This window comes from Plectrocnemia conspersa, unplaced genomic scaffold, assembly GCF_051122295.1.
Source record: "Plectrocnemia conspersa isolate PC_06_02 unplaced genomic scaffold, ASM5112229v1 ptg000004l, whole genome shotgun sequence".
In the NCBI taxonomy this organism is placed as follows: Eukaryota; Metazoa; Arthropoda; class Insecta; order Trichoptera; family Polycentropodidae; genus Plectrocnemia; species Plectrocnemia conspersa.
In genome coordinates, this window is record NW_028277168.1 from 18,336,356 (window position 1) to 18,350,006 (window position 13,651).

Sequence of the window (13,651 nt, forward strand, 5' to 3'; positions counted from 1 at the left end):
TATCCGATTTTATACACAGGGGAGGTTTAGTGCTCTCCCGTGTATTTTTCATTAGACTTGTGTTGCATTAGAGTTTAAATTGGTTTAAATTGAAGGATGCTTGTAACTTTTAATCCCTCTAATATATAGCCGGTCTGCACTAGTAGGCTTAAAAAAGGTACTTGTATGCTTTAAAACCTGATGGTTGCTGTAGGTTTGATTTAGTGTGCTTTTAACGCCATAGAAGTTTTGTGTCTCATGCTCATTTCCATAAAAGCTGTGTTTTTTTAGATGATTACCACACAAAATTACGTAAAAATACTATAAAATACACAAACATAGAGATACAATTCTTCAAGTTATATTTAGTGTAGATATTTACAAAGCTTTAACGCTACTTTATAAATGCAAAAATCGTACAGTATTCATTAGTAAATCATTAATCATTAGTTCATTACACTTAACCAGGCAGAACATATTTTTCGAAGTCTTTGGCAGATCTCCCAAAGACACCGCAAAGACATTCTCTACGCACACACTTGAGAACTCGTACCTTGAAGGCAAATTCCAAATTATTAGCTTGTTATATTGTGCTATAATACTTGAAGATTCATTCGACCTTAATATTACAGTACAACATATTACTATAAAAATAGGCGATAAAATCAAAACCTGGATAGGTTTAGCGCAGCTGTTTACTTGTAATATGCTATGCATGCAAGTAATCTATATTTATCGAATACATAATTGCATTTTTGGTATTGAAAGTCATAGTTATTATAATATATAAATATATGAATATAAAAATTATTTTATATATATTCATAAAAAAAATATATTTTGAGATATTCTTATTTAAAATCAAGTTAACTTTAACTCTAATGTAAGTCGCCGTTAGTATGTACTTAAATCTTGGAATGCACTGAAACGTACATAAGAAAATGTGTTTTTCATTTCCTAGTTTTCTATTCCGAGCACTGTTATTCTATGTATATAGAAGCTTCCATCCATTTTTGATATCCAGGAATAAATTTATGTTAAGTGATGTACGAAATTTCGCTTTTTATTGTTTATATTTAGTTTATTTATACAGCTACATATACATATATAATTCGACAGGATAAAATCAATCAATTGTAAAATTAATATGGGTTTATCTGATTTATTTACTAATCTCACTGAGACCTTTCCGAAAATTTCATCCACCTGCTCCCATCCCACAGCACCCTAACCTAATACACAACGAAATGAGGTTTTCAAAAATACATAAAATAATATTTATTTTCTCGTTACAGGAAACGGCGTTTGCTCCAAAGCGGATGGGTCGAATGGGAGCACATTGGTGTGGAGGGGCGGTGGTTCGGTCTCAGATACACCCTCAAACCCTGGGGACAAGGTTGTTCAGCGTGCCACTGTCAAGCTTATGCCCTTATCATGTGAAGTGAATAACGTTTTTTTATTATGTATTTATAGCTGGAGGGGACGGACGCAGCGCCGGACGACCCTATTCACCTCAAGAGACGGGTGGGACTCCTCAGTGGGGTGGCTTTAATTGTTGGCACCATGATTGGTAATTACGTTCGTTGATAATAGTTTAGATTTATACAAAGTGAGGTCGGCGCGATTTAAATCCAACATGCAAGGCAACATAACATATGGAAGGCATTTCGAAGGTTATTTTTTAATTTTTCTCTAATTGAAAAGATGATTATATGGAATTCATAACTCTTGCTGTAGGCGGAGAGTTAAATATTTAAACAGAATAGATCATGAATAAATATTCCTACCATTTTTTTATAAATATCATATGATTAATAGCTAAAGAAAGAGTTGCAATACAATTTTACTGCAAGAGTTTTGGTATTCAGCACTAGATATGTTCACAGGGATGGAAAAGCACTCCGTGTCCTCGTTCTATTTGCAACAACAGATAGATGTAAATTAAACCAAAATCAAGGAATCGCTTGAATTCAACTTGATTTATGTAGTATGTAATTTAACTACTAGATATTATGATGTTAAGGATTCTCCATTCTATATTCATTAGAAAAATGTAAATAAGAGCATTTTTATAATATTTATATTTTTCAAGCGCGAGTAAAATATAAGCTAGAATGGGAAATTGTTTTATTAAGATTGCAATGGAAATAGTTTACCTTTGAATAATCAATGCATAAAACAAAAAGCCTAAAAAATATTTGCTATAATGTCATTAGGACGGAATTGCGTAGTCCATAACGTCTCAGACTAATAACTCTGAAGTTGCAGGTTCGAGCCCCGGCAGCGGCACTTGATTTTTTATTTAAAAAAATGCGTCATTATTAAAAAAAACCGGCCCCAGCTGCAGTGACATCTATTGATTATAAATTATATTACACTTAATAATTTATAATTACTAATATAGATGTCACCGATTCCCAGACTTTCAGTCTGGTGGTTAATATTTACTTGTAGGTATTCATTATATGTGATTGACTTACTCAGTTGGTACAGATTTATCCCGTTGTAACGCATTGGGCTTACACATAGTCAGGTTAGAACAGAAGATTTAATAAAATAAAATAAATAAAAAATATATAATTCTACAAACGATTGTAAAGACTGCGCGTTTCGCATGAAATATTAGCTGAAATGTACATATTTTACTTTCGATAGTAAAAATATATAAAAATGGTTTACGATAATAACTGGTTATCGATCTCTGCCGCAACAGTATCAATGGCTAGGTTTCGAATTGGTCTCTGTGCTTAACATTGACTTAGATTTTTTTGTCAAAACAATCTCTTGAATCTGCAAGGAAGTTTCACTTTTTTCATGAACGAAAGAACAATATGGCTAATCAGGCTGGCTAACGAACATAGCTTGAGATTTTTGCAAGGTCTATTTTTAGTGAATTTTTTATGTCAATATGCTAAAAATTACGACAGTTATCATATCCTTAAATCATACATATAATATTTTATCTTGCTTTTCCAAACATAAGCCCTATTTCCTATAAGATACATCTGAAAGTACTTGTTTGATTAAAATTTGTGATTAAAAATATTTAAGCTATTATGTAACATTCGCATTTTTTACTGCACGTCAATCTACACTTATTATCACTACAATACTTGTAGAGAGATGATATATTATGATGTATAATATTTTTTAGATAAGTTATAATAATAACTTCATATATTTTATTTCTAATATTTTGTAAAACACACCAATCATTGAGTTTTAGTTTTAAAATGTGATATAATTCATTTTTAGATATTTAACTCAAGTAGAAAATATTTGAACTAATTCTGAAAAAACGCGTTTAATTTGTAAAATAAAATTTGTAAATATGTTATTCATTTATTTAGCTAATTGTTTACACACTAAACAAATATAATTATAAAATATAATATAAACAGAATATATATTTTTTAATATTCATTTATTAACTGTAATTTAATCTGCATAATATTTTATATTTTGTATAGGGATATAATCTTTACAATATTTAATAATCGTTATAGTTATCGCAATAATAATTTATAATCGATATAGTGATATAATTCGTATAATATTTTATAACCATTATAATGATCTGTGAATTGGGAAAAAGTGTTTTTGTTTATTCTAATTTTTTGTGACTGATAATTTTATTTTTTATAATATTTTTTAGTAAAAAAATATATTTTTTGGTGAGTTTATCAATTAAATTACTCTACTATCTATAATTAGAGGGATTAATTTATAATTTACGCATGTAAACAATGTTGTTTGTGCACATAGCACAAAAAAATAAAAAATGAGGCGTATGTCCAGAAGTATGTGTGCTATGTGTCACGTGACTCTGTGTATAGTTTCATGTTCAGAAATTTATAAATATATTTTGTTGAGTTTATCAATTGAACCACTCTACTATTTAAAATTAGAGGGATTAATTTATACTATCAATCATAAAAAGTACCAGTTCCACTTGCGATAAAGCATTTTAACCGTGTTTCTCTATTCCATTGATTAAACCTGCTACATTTTTATTTTTACGGGTTGTCCAAGGAATATTATTTTACAAATTCACACATCCGTACAATATTCCCCTGGCCGTACTCGTTTTCTTATACCTAACTATCCTTAAATTATCTATATTTATAATATTAAATCTATGTACATCTTCATTTATTATTAAATACTTACTAAAATACTCTGGTAACATATTATTTTCTAACTTATATATAAATACTAAAACATTAATCTTCAATATTTCTTGAACATTCTACCATTCCAATCTATCAATCATACTTCTACAACTAATAAATATATTTTTATTTAAAACTACTCTCATTACCCTATTTTGTATTTTTTGCAACATCGTCTTGTCTAATTTAAAAAAGTGTAAAAATGCTTACTCCATATTTGACAACTTTACAGGAGAAACAAAAAACTTTGAAAATAGGAAAATAAAACAATATCTCAAGTTTGTATGCACCATAATCTCAATTTGTTTTCCATTATATTTCTGTCTATTGCTTCAAAAGCTCTCTTAAAATCCAAGAAAACTGCTCCATTGATTTTTTTAGTATCCTTGGCCGCAGTGGCGTAGCTATGGGCGGGCCGCCCTAGGCGGCACTTGCTTGGGGGCGGCATATTCGCGATGGGATCGTCTAGTATAGTTCTTAACCCTGAATACACTAAAACATATATAAATCCACGAATAACAAGAGCTTAATAGTAACTAATTCATTATTTTAAGAAATGCTGATTTTATAACCCTGCAAAGAATGTATGGGGAGGGGGACAATTTTAGGATGCGGCACATACCCTAGCTACACCACTGCTTGGCCGACAACCAATCATATATCATTTTTAATGCAGTCTCAGTGAAATGTTTTTCTATGAATCCCGATTGTTGTTCACACAGAATGTTTTGTGTAATATTAAAATCATTTAATTGTTTGATTACTATAATACTCCTTCCGTCACATTTTCCATACAAGGCAAAATGTTAATTGGTCTCATTTCCTCAAACATTTTACTATTTTTTATTTTATACAAAAGTACAGTAATAACAATATTTAAATTATCAAGTTTTCTCCGTCGGAGACTGGTTTATTTACTAAATAATGCAATTTAGTTCCTAGTGTTTCCCATGTTTCTTTAATATATTTACATACAATTTATCAGACTGGTATCTTTTTTTTAATTTACAAATTATGTTGTGAATTTCTTCTAAAGATACTGATTTAAATTCTCCAAATTTTATATTTAATGTTTCATCATGTACTAATTTATTGAATTGATGTATTGAATTCACATCTCTTCTATACTCTCAATGTAATATGTATTTATTTTTCTGCTATCATATGATGATCTTGATATGTATACATATTTCATTGTGCGTATTCCAGCTTACCAATACTTTTTTCTAAGAAATTCATGGGGATTTTATAATGATATTTAATTATAGACGAAAGTACTTCTTTTGAAAATTTTCGTTGCAATAAATATCGTATATAAATCTTCATTTTAATATAGTAGATATAAAAATCTCCCAAACTATATACGAAAAGTAATGTAATATGAAACTAAAATAGGTCATCGTGACTCGTGACGCATTGGGGGTAACTTGTCAAGTCATGATGGCCAGATTAGTAAATCTAAATCTAAAATGAACAGTATCATAGTCGAGCAGTCTGACTCAAGCAGTGCTCTAAATTGTAAACTTACAATACATTATATCAGCGATTATTTAAATGGAGTCTGATAATTAAATGTAAAAGTTCAAAGTAAAAATAAAAAAGCGTTAAAGCCAGAAGTTGAAAATGTGAAAAAATTAATACAGCTCATTTTCTGATTGTTTGGTCTTCAGTAATACTATAAAAAATGTGGATGCATACTTTGGGAGCTAAAATATTAATAAAATAAAAAAATTTAAAATGAAAAATCGGAGTGAAATAAGAAAATATACTGGTCTTTTATGTATATTTATAGTAGAGAGTCTTAAATATCACAAAAAATTATTGTCAAATAATGACTACACACGAAGCGATTGTTTCGGTCAGGGAGAATTCGATAATAGATTAAAATATAATATTAATACATAGATTGTATAAAATATAAAGAGAGTTTTTTGTCAAAGTTTAGTTGAAAAACGCTCACTTATTGTATTATATATCATAGATTTAGACTATTTTTTGTTACGTTCTGGTATTGATGTACGACGAATGATTAATAATCATTGTTTTCCACCAGGATCCGGAATTTTCGTATCGCCGTCAGGCTTACTTGTAAGAACAGGCTCTATTGGGTTGAGCTTTGCCGTTTGGATGGCATGTGGTTTACTCTCACTGCTCGGTAAGTTTATTATAAACATATTCTTTGATGACTTGTTATTTTAATGGTAAATTACTTTTAACTTTCAGGTGCTTTAGCATACGCAGAATTGGGTACAATGAATACATCATCAGGTGCTGAATACGCCTATTTTATGGACGCGTTCGGAGCGCCCCCAGCATTCCTTTTTTCGTGGGTATCGACGTTGGTTTTGAAACCCTCGCAAATGGCAATTATATGTCTGAGTTTTGCTAAATATACAGTCGAGGCTTTCGTTAACGAGTGCGAACCACCACCATCCGTTACAAAAATGGTAGCTGTACTCGCAATAGGTATGGATTAATAAAGAGGACGTATCAATTTATCATTTATAAAATGCGTCACCTTCATGTATGTAAACATAATTATAGTCTGAGAAAATTCTACACAAGCTGTACTATAATATAATATAATTTCTCTTTCCACATATAGTGCTCATACTTGTGGTGAATTGCTATAGCGTGAACCTAGCGACGTGTGTCCAAAATGTTTTTACAGCGGCTAAGCTGGTAGCTATATTTATTATCATCGCCGGCGGAATGTATAAGTTGGCTCAAGGTATTCAAAATATACTTATTGTTTGTTATTTAAGTTCATTCATATATTTTTTATCATATTGTTCTAGTTACACATTGCAATATTTAGCATGTAGATTAACGTGTGCGGTAAAATTCCATCTCTGTACGCTGAAAACACTAGAAAATGCTTCAATGTTGACAGTTTTATTTGCAATGTTAACATGTACTAAATATCAATTTATTAACCGTTTTATTATGGCAAAGGTTATTAAACTATGATTAAAATATATTTTAATTTAGTTTACATGTGGTACTTGTGTTGTCGCAATATGGTGAACTTTGATATAGCTAAAGTCACCGGCAATTGAGATCAATTGTTTAGACTCTAACTTATTGATCACGTTCGTGTATGCTGTTCAACATTGATTAAAAAATAATTTATTAGTCTTAGTTTCAGCACTGTAATAATAAATAAAAACGAGTCGTTCAAATTAACAAGATGGTAGAATACAATTTATTTAAATTAAAATAAAGAAATTATACAGAAGATGTTCAAGAAATCATGCTCGTATATGGTTTTATATATTAAGAATATTTGTATATAAAATTATTTTTATTTGCATCAATCATGTGCTGGTTATTGCTTGCATTTCACTAGTATATAAATACGTTCATCGCTTTGCCTTAGACATGGAATTTTACTGTAAACTTTATAAATTTTACCATTGGAGTTAACTCGTAGTATCAAGATGTTCATATGTGATATTTAATTCAATTATCTTTTAGGACAAGGATCCTTTTTCAAGTGAACGGATACTTACTCAATTTTGAATTGATGGCAAGTATTATGAATAAAATTATGTGTATCGAATAATAAATACACAAAAATGAATGTGAAAAATGTCATTTTGTGAACATTATCTCAAAACAAATTCATATTTATATACATGGATATAGTATAATATACGTTTACGTTCATATCTGTATATGTATACAGAGCCGTTCGACTCTATGTACATATATTTGATATTATGTTACGTTGGTTTTATACTGTATTTATCGGAGGGTATTTTTGAAACTTTTTTTATAGGAAATACGCAACACTTGTACGACACATCTTTCTCCGGCGAAGCGGTATCGTTTGGTAATGTGGCGACTGCATTTTACACTGGCCTTTGGGCATACGACGGGTGGAACAATCTGAATTATGTAACAGAAGAAATCAAGAATCCTTCCAAGTACTTATTATACTATACGTACGTTTATAATTGACTGATGTTTGATAAATCAATTCATTTTATAGAAACTTACCGAGGTCAATTATGGTCGGTATCCCTTTGGTTACCTTGTGCTATGCGCTTATAAATCTGTCTTACCTAGCTGTAATGTCAGCCAGCGAAATGGTCGATTCTGAAGCCGTGGCCGTAACCTTTGGAAACCGTTTACTCGGTGTGATGGCTTGGTTAATGCCGCTGTCAGTAACCGTGTCCACGTTTGGATCAGCAAATGGAACATTATTCGCCGCTGGAAGGTTAGCTTCAATTTTATTTATTTACTAGTATCGTACCCATCGTAAAATCAAAAGTAGTTTAAAATGATGCATAAGAATTATTAAATAAATATTATTTTATTTATCCAAGATGTCTGTGTACATAATAAATAGTATTGTAAATACTACAGAATGATATTTCTGTGATATTGTATAAATTTTGAAAAGCATCTGTGCACAATATAAAAATTCTCTCATCTATGCGGCGCGTACAATCCGCATTGACAGTGATGCATCGCGATGAAAGAACTTTTGACGATTGTAAGGACATCGTTGGCTCTTTCCCAGAGTATTTTTACTCCGTCTATGATGATTCATCTTCGTCTCTCGATTACAACAAAGGCAATTTGTCTTTGAAATCCAGCTGGTCGTCTATATTAGTTGTAAATGAAGCAGATATTTTTGTGGAGACAGCACCGCGTCCACCTGATTCAAATAACGGGTGATAATTGTCCATCAAAATTTTTAAACTAGTCGCTGTTTCTACAGCACTCACTAAATTGTTTAATATAATTCTCTACGGGCATGTCCATAATCACTGTTGACAGGCTTTAGTGGACCAGAAACACGATTTTCGTCCTACTCATTTAGCAGTATCTTGTACGTATATGATTCACAGCTGTATAACTGTATCTTTACACTGAAAAGTCTATTCCATAACAACTTTTTGATCTATCATCATCCACAAATTGATTTTCTTTTCTCTCTCTCTCTCTCTCTCTCTCTATCAACAGCCATAAATTAATTTTCTTTTGTATATGCATTTCCAATTCAACTGAAACTGCCATTAGTAATGTATGACCTTTGAAAAATAACTTCCAGATAGCACAGGTGACAACACACAACCCTGTTGCACTTTTATTTGCTATTCTACGCCATTTTCTACTAGTGCTCCATAAACACATAGTATTTACTTGGTCAAATGTTTTTTTTTAAATATATAATATAATGCATATATGTATATACACATACATTTTTATTGAAATCTTTACACTTTTGTAGCATAACTCGCCAACAGAATTTAATGTAACTATTATATTAAATAATAATTTTGTGTAAAGGTTGTGTTTTGCTGCTTCACGTGAAGGCCACTTATTGGACATTTTATCTTATGTTCATGTAAGAAGATTCACTCCAGCTCCTGGACTCATATTTCACGTAATACTAATAAATCTTGTTAAAATATATCAGTCGAACATAATAATTAATGTTTTATTTTATCAATAGTCATTAATAGCAATCGCTATGGTGTTATACGGTACAATCGATTCACTCATAGACTTCTTCTCGTTCACCGCTTGGATATTCTACGGTGGCTCTATGGTGGCATTGATAGTTATGAGGTATACAAAACCACACGCTCCGAGACCCTACAAGGTATACAATTTAATCTATTTATTAAATTTATATAAAATACTATTGACTAATTTTATGTTACAGGTGCCAATTGTAGTTCCATGCCTCGTGTTGGTTATATCTTGTTATTTAATTGTAGCTCCAATCATTGAACGTCCACAGCTTGAATATATGTACGCGACCCTATTTATTCTAGCTGGATTATTTTTCTACATACCTTTTGTTAAATATGGATTTTCTTTACCGTTCATGGGTGAGTGCTTAAATTATTATATTTATATCATTGGCGGATTGTAATGTATGTTTAATGTTATAGGTACAATCACAGTCTTCTTGCAAATGGTGCTAGAAGTGGTGCCGACAACGACAACTTTTGAATATTGAATTTAGAAGATTAAGGATATGTGATCATCTGTAGATTTCATTAATCTTTATCGATAACATTACCAAAAATTAAGTAAAAGTTACAATAAGACAAATCGGCAATAGTGTTTTATAATAATGTATTAAAAGTTTTTTTTTAACATTTTTGTTTGTTTTTAAAATCACACTTATCCTATAAACTAACGAATGAAATATGAATAAATGTTATGGTAACATTTTTTTTATCCATTTAGGATTTTTTTAATAACAATAATACACTACATAATGATGCATGTTCATAGATACATATGTAATAATACAAATACACGTGGATTATATAAATAATGCAATATTTATAATATTTTTATATATATACATACATATAAAAGTATGCGAACTGATATTTTTTTATTTACTTACAAATTATTATTAGTTTGAATTGTATACTTATTTTATTCTACATATTTTTGATTTTATCATAAAAAAAATAAAACAATATAACTTACATAAATAATAGGATATTGTTAATTATTAGTTGTCGGTATTAATGAGTATGTACAAGAATTTTATCAATTTTATTTTTAATTATAGTTATATAGAAAAACATTTTAAAAGTACACAAATGACAGATTTGATAAAAAGAATAACTTATAATATATTTTGATAAAATTCTGACCATAATCAGTTCAATAATTGTAATTATTTTAGTTAATTTAATACATAAATATAAAAAAAAAATATAGAAAAAAAATATTATTTGCAAATAATTAGTTAGTAAATTGCTTGCTTTTACATTCAATGTATGAGTACCATTAGGTAGTACGTGAATAATAAAAGACCTGCAAATAAATCGATTATATTATTACACTTAAAAATATGAGTTCTCAATTAGATATTATTATACTTGTAAAGACAAAAAACAGTGTTGAATATGTGTTAAAATAAAAGTAAAACTTAAAACACTTCCGCATTTTACACAATTTATATTGTGATAATTTTAATAAACGTAAATATATTATGTATATGTACATAGAAATATACGAATAATAATAATGATAATAAATAGTTTTCTCACATATTTTTTTATTAGAAAAGGAAAAAGTATTCAAAACACGTTAATTTATTGCAGGGGTATTTTGTACAAACTAAAGTTGTTATTATTTTTATATTGAAAATGTACATAATGCTCAAATGTTTCTATATATATACATATATATTATTGTATTTAAATTACTCATCATTTTTTTATATATATTTGTTAATCTATAAAGTTTAGAATGTGTGTTTTTATTAACCATTTATTTACATCATTTCTCAACAATCAATTAGTTTGCACGAATCATTCCCCCCGAGCCTTTAAATAAAATTCAATGTTGATTTTTATAAAAATTACAATGAATTTTAAATATTTTATGAAAAATATGAAGGCTGATCATGTTACACCATGTTGATTGTGCTAGATATGGTGTTTTTTTTTAGTAATTTGTGTGCTATTTTATCAGTTAATACAATATTGTGTTTAATTTTATACATATATATGTATATATTTAATTTTATATATAACACTATTTATATTTATATATATATATGAACAAAAGTTGTTTCGTTTTAAAAATATTTTCATATATACATTCCACAAATTAAAAAATATATATTTATTTTGTGGATATATGAGTAAAATATTTTATTGAGAAGACTTAAAAGTATATTTTATTGTAAAAAAAATATTTATTAAGTCAAAGTAACAATTTATTAGTGACTATTGTTACATACTTGTTATCAACACATTTGAAAATTCTATTCTGCTATTTATATTTGACATTCCGTGCGCTTCGTCTCATAAGAGACGATAAATTATAAAAGAAAACATCTCATTTATTTCATAATAAAACAAAATTAAGTGCCAACATAAAAATTACATAATAACTAATACAAACTTTGTTTTAATTTATGTTTTGCAATAATTTTACATCAATTTTTTGACTAAGCAATATCGCAGATAATGTACATCGCTAATTTTCATACGATATAATACAAATAAGACTAATAGTCGACATTGCCAATTTTACATAGTGATATTTTTATTCAATCATTTTAATAAAATAATAAAACCATGCATATCACATCTCACAATGTCCATCGATGTTTATATTGTAAATCGAAAACGAAAAGCTGTATTGTTAATTTATTTACGAATAATTAATGATTTTATTATTGTGTAATTTTACATTTTTATGACAAAAAGTTATATAAAATGAACATCCTTTGTTGTAAGTAATGTGTTGGTAAATCAATCGAAAATGTATACAAAGCAAATATATTATATATAACAATAAAAACAGTATATGAATATTTTGAGTGATTTATTTATTGCATTTAAAAGTGAACAATAAAAGTATTTATAAGTTAATATTACTATCGTTCATAACAATGTCGTTATTATTGATAGTATGGTGATTGGCTGGTGTCGTCACAGGTGTAGTATCTGTTCCGTGATTAGCGTCTGCTGTAGTCGGAGCGCTCGGAGAATATTCAGCTCCTAATTCCTCTTCTTCGTCTTCATCATGTGAGTCTTCAGTTTCTTCAGAATCATCATTCCCTAAAAAAACAAACAATTATAATACAAAACAGTTGTAAAACAATAATATAAAATGAATATTAACCTTCTTCCTCATCAGTCTCTGCTTCTTCTTCCATCGGTTCAGGTGCCGTTTTTCCTAATGGATGAATGTCTATATAACGTTGGCCGACTGATGTAAGCTAAACATAACATTCTTTAATCGGTCATATACAAAAGAAACAATATTTGACACAGAAAATAGCATACCCAAGAATGGTACTTTTGTTCCATCGCAGCAACTTCGCTCTCCTCGTCACATGGACTGTCTGCGGTGAACCAATGAGAATCCAACAAACGCGGACAGAGGCTTGGGAATAAAATGTTCATGGTGGAACGTTGAGATCATCAAAACTGAAATTAAAATAATTTATTTGTATTAAACGTAATTGCAGTGTATATAGTATCAAAATCTCCGACATAAATCAATTATTTGTGAAATTTATTAAGTTACTAATCAATTAAAAAAGTTTAAAATAAATGAAATCATATTTTTAAATGAAAATAAATAAAAGAACTTACGTTAAGTTAACACGACAACCGGTCGACGATCGTCAAACCAATCTTTACGTCAAAACATTAGTAATCAGTGTAGCCACATGAAAAAAATAAAAAGTTTAACTGTTACAAATAAAACGTTTTAGTCATTATAAGAATATACAATAATTAATCAAATTAATAAAAGAAACCAAGAAGTAATCTCTTTTTTTAAGTATCATTTGTCGGTTTCGTTAATATAAACAATTGCAATACATTTTTAGGATTTGCAAAAGCGTCGTTTTATGCTGATTTTTATTTTTTATAACAATACTCACAATGCAAAAAACATTAATTAAATATAGAAGCTGTTTCAAAAATAAAAATAGGAGTATTGGTTATTTAAAAAACAAGAGGTAATGAAATTCTGGGAGATATTATGAAAAC

At 28.9% G+C, this 13,651-nt stretch overlaps 2 protein-coding genes across 5 annotated transcripts in view; one reads left to right on the forward strand and one right to left on the reverse strand.

The window, feature by feature from the left end:
• The window catches only part of sbm (L-type amino acid transporter sobremesa), a 55,745-nt gene extending 45,474 nt beyond the window's left edge, over positions 1-10,271 (forward strand). For 2 of the 4 annotated variants that reach the window (XR_015809277.1, XR_015809276.1), the window contains exons 2-13: positions 1,275-1,375; positions 1,453-1,549; positions 6,205-6,306; positions 6,375-6,617; positions 6,757-6,882; positions 7,629-7,680; positions 7,933-8,080; positions 8,146-8,373; positions 9,453-9,549; positions 9,619-9,768; positions 9,832-10,000; positions 10,064-10,271. Coding sequence is in view for 2 of the 4 variants with exons in the window: in XM_088184113.1 (XP_088040239.1) it covers positions 1,275-1,375; positions 1,453-1,549; positions 6,205-6,306; positions 6,375-6,617; positions 6,757-6,882; positions 7,933-8,080; positions 8,146-8,373; positions 9,453-9,549; positions 9,619-9,768; positions 9,832-10,000; positions 10,064-10,131 (1,529 nt within the window). In the remaining 2 variants the exon portion in view is untranslated. The remainder of the gene's footprint in view (positions 1-1,274; positions 1,376-1,452; positions 1,550-6,204; positions 6,307-6,374; positions 6,618-6,756; positions 6,883-7,628; positions 7,681-7,932; positions 8,081-8,145; positions 8,374-9,452; positions 9,550-9,618; positions 9,769-9,831; positions 10,001-10,063) is intronic. The other 2 variants (XM_088184113.1, XM_088184112.1) reach the window with 1 other exon arrangement.
• A 1,566-nt stretch (positions 10,272-11,837) lies between these two features.
• On the reverse strand, positions 11,838-13,376 carry LOC148236149 (uncharacterized). Its single transcript, XM_088184114.1, has 4 exons — positions 13,250-13,376; positions 12,938-13,081; positions 12,774-12,870; positions 11,838-12,709 (listed from the first exon to the last, which is right to left on the reverse strand). The coding sequence occupies exons 2-4, from the start codon at positions 13,055-13,057 to the stop codon at positions 12,510-12,512; spliced, it is 417 nt and encodes a 138-aa protein (XP_088040240.1). The 5' UTR covers positions 13,058-13,081; positions 13,250-13,376; the 3' UTR covers positions 11,838-12,509.
• Between the last annotated feature and the right edge of the window lie 275 nt (positions 13,377-13,651).

Bases quoted from the DNA above. Each gene is read 5' to 3' on its own strand.
- LOC148236149 (XM_088184114.1), bottom strand. From the start codon at position 13,057: ATGAACATTTTATTCCCAAGCCTCTGTCCGCGTTTGTTGGATTCTCAT. The intron at 12,871-12,937 runs GTATGCTATTTT...TGTTATGTTTAG, and splicing joins AACAAAAGTACCATTCTTGG to CTTACATCAGTCGGCCAACG. The intron at 12,710-12,773 runs GTTAATATTCAT...TTGTTTTTTTAG, and splicing joins AGAGACTGATGAGGAAGAAG to GGAATGATGATTCTGAAGAA.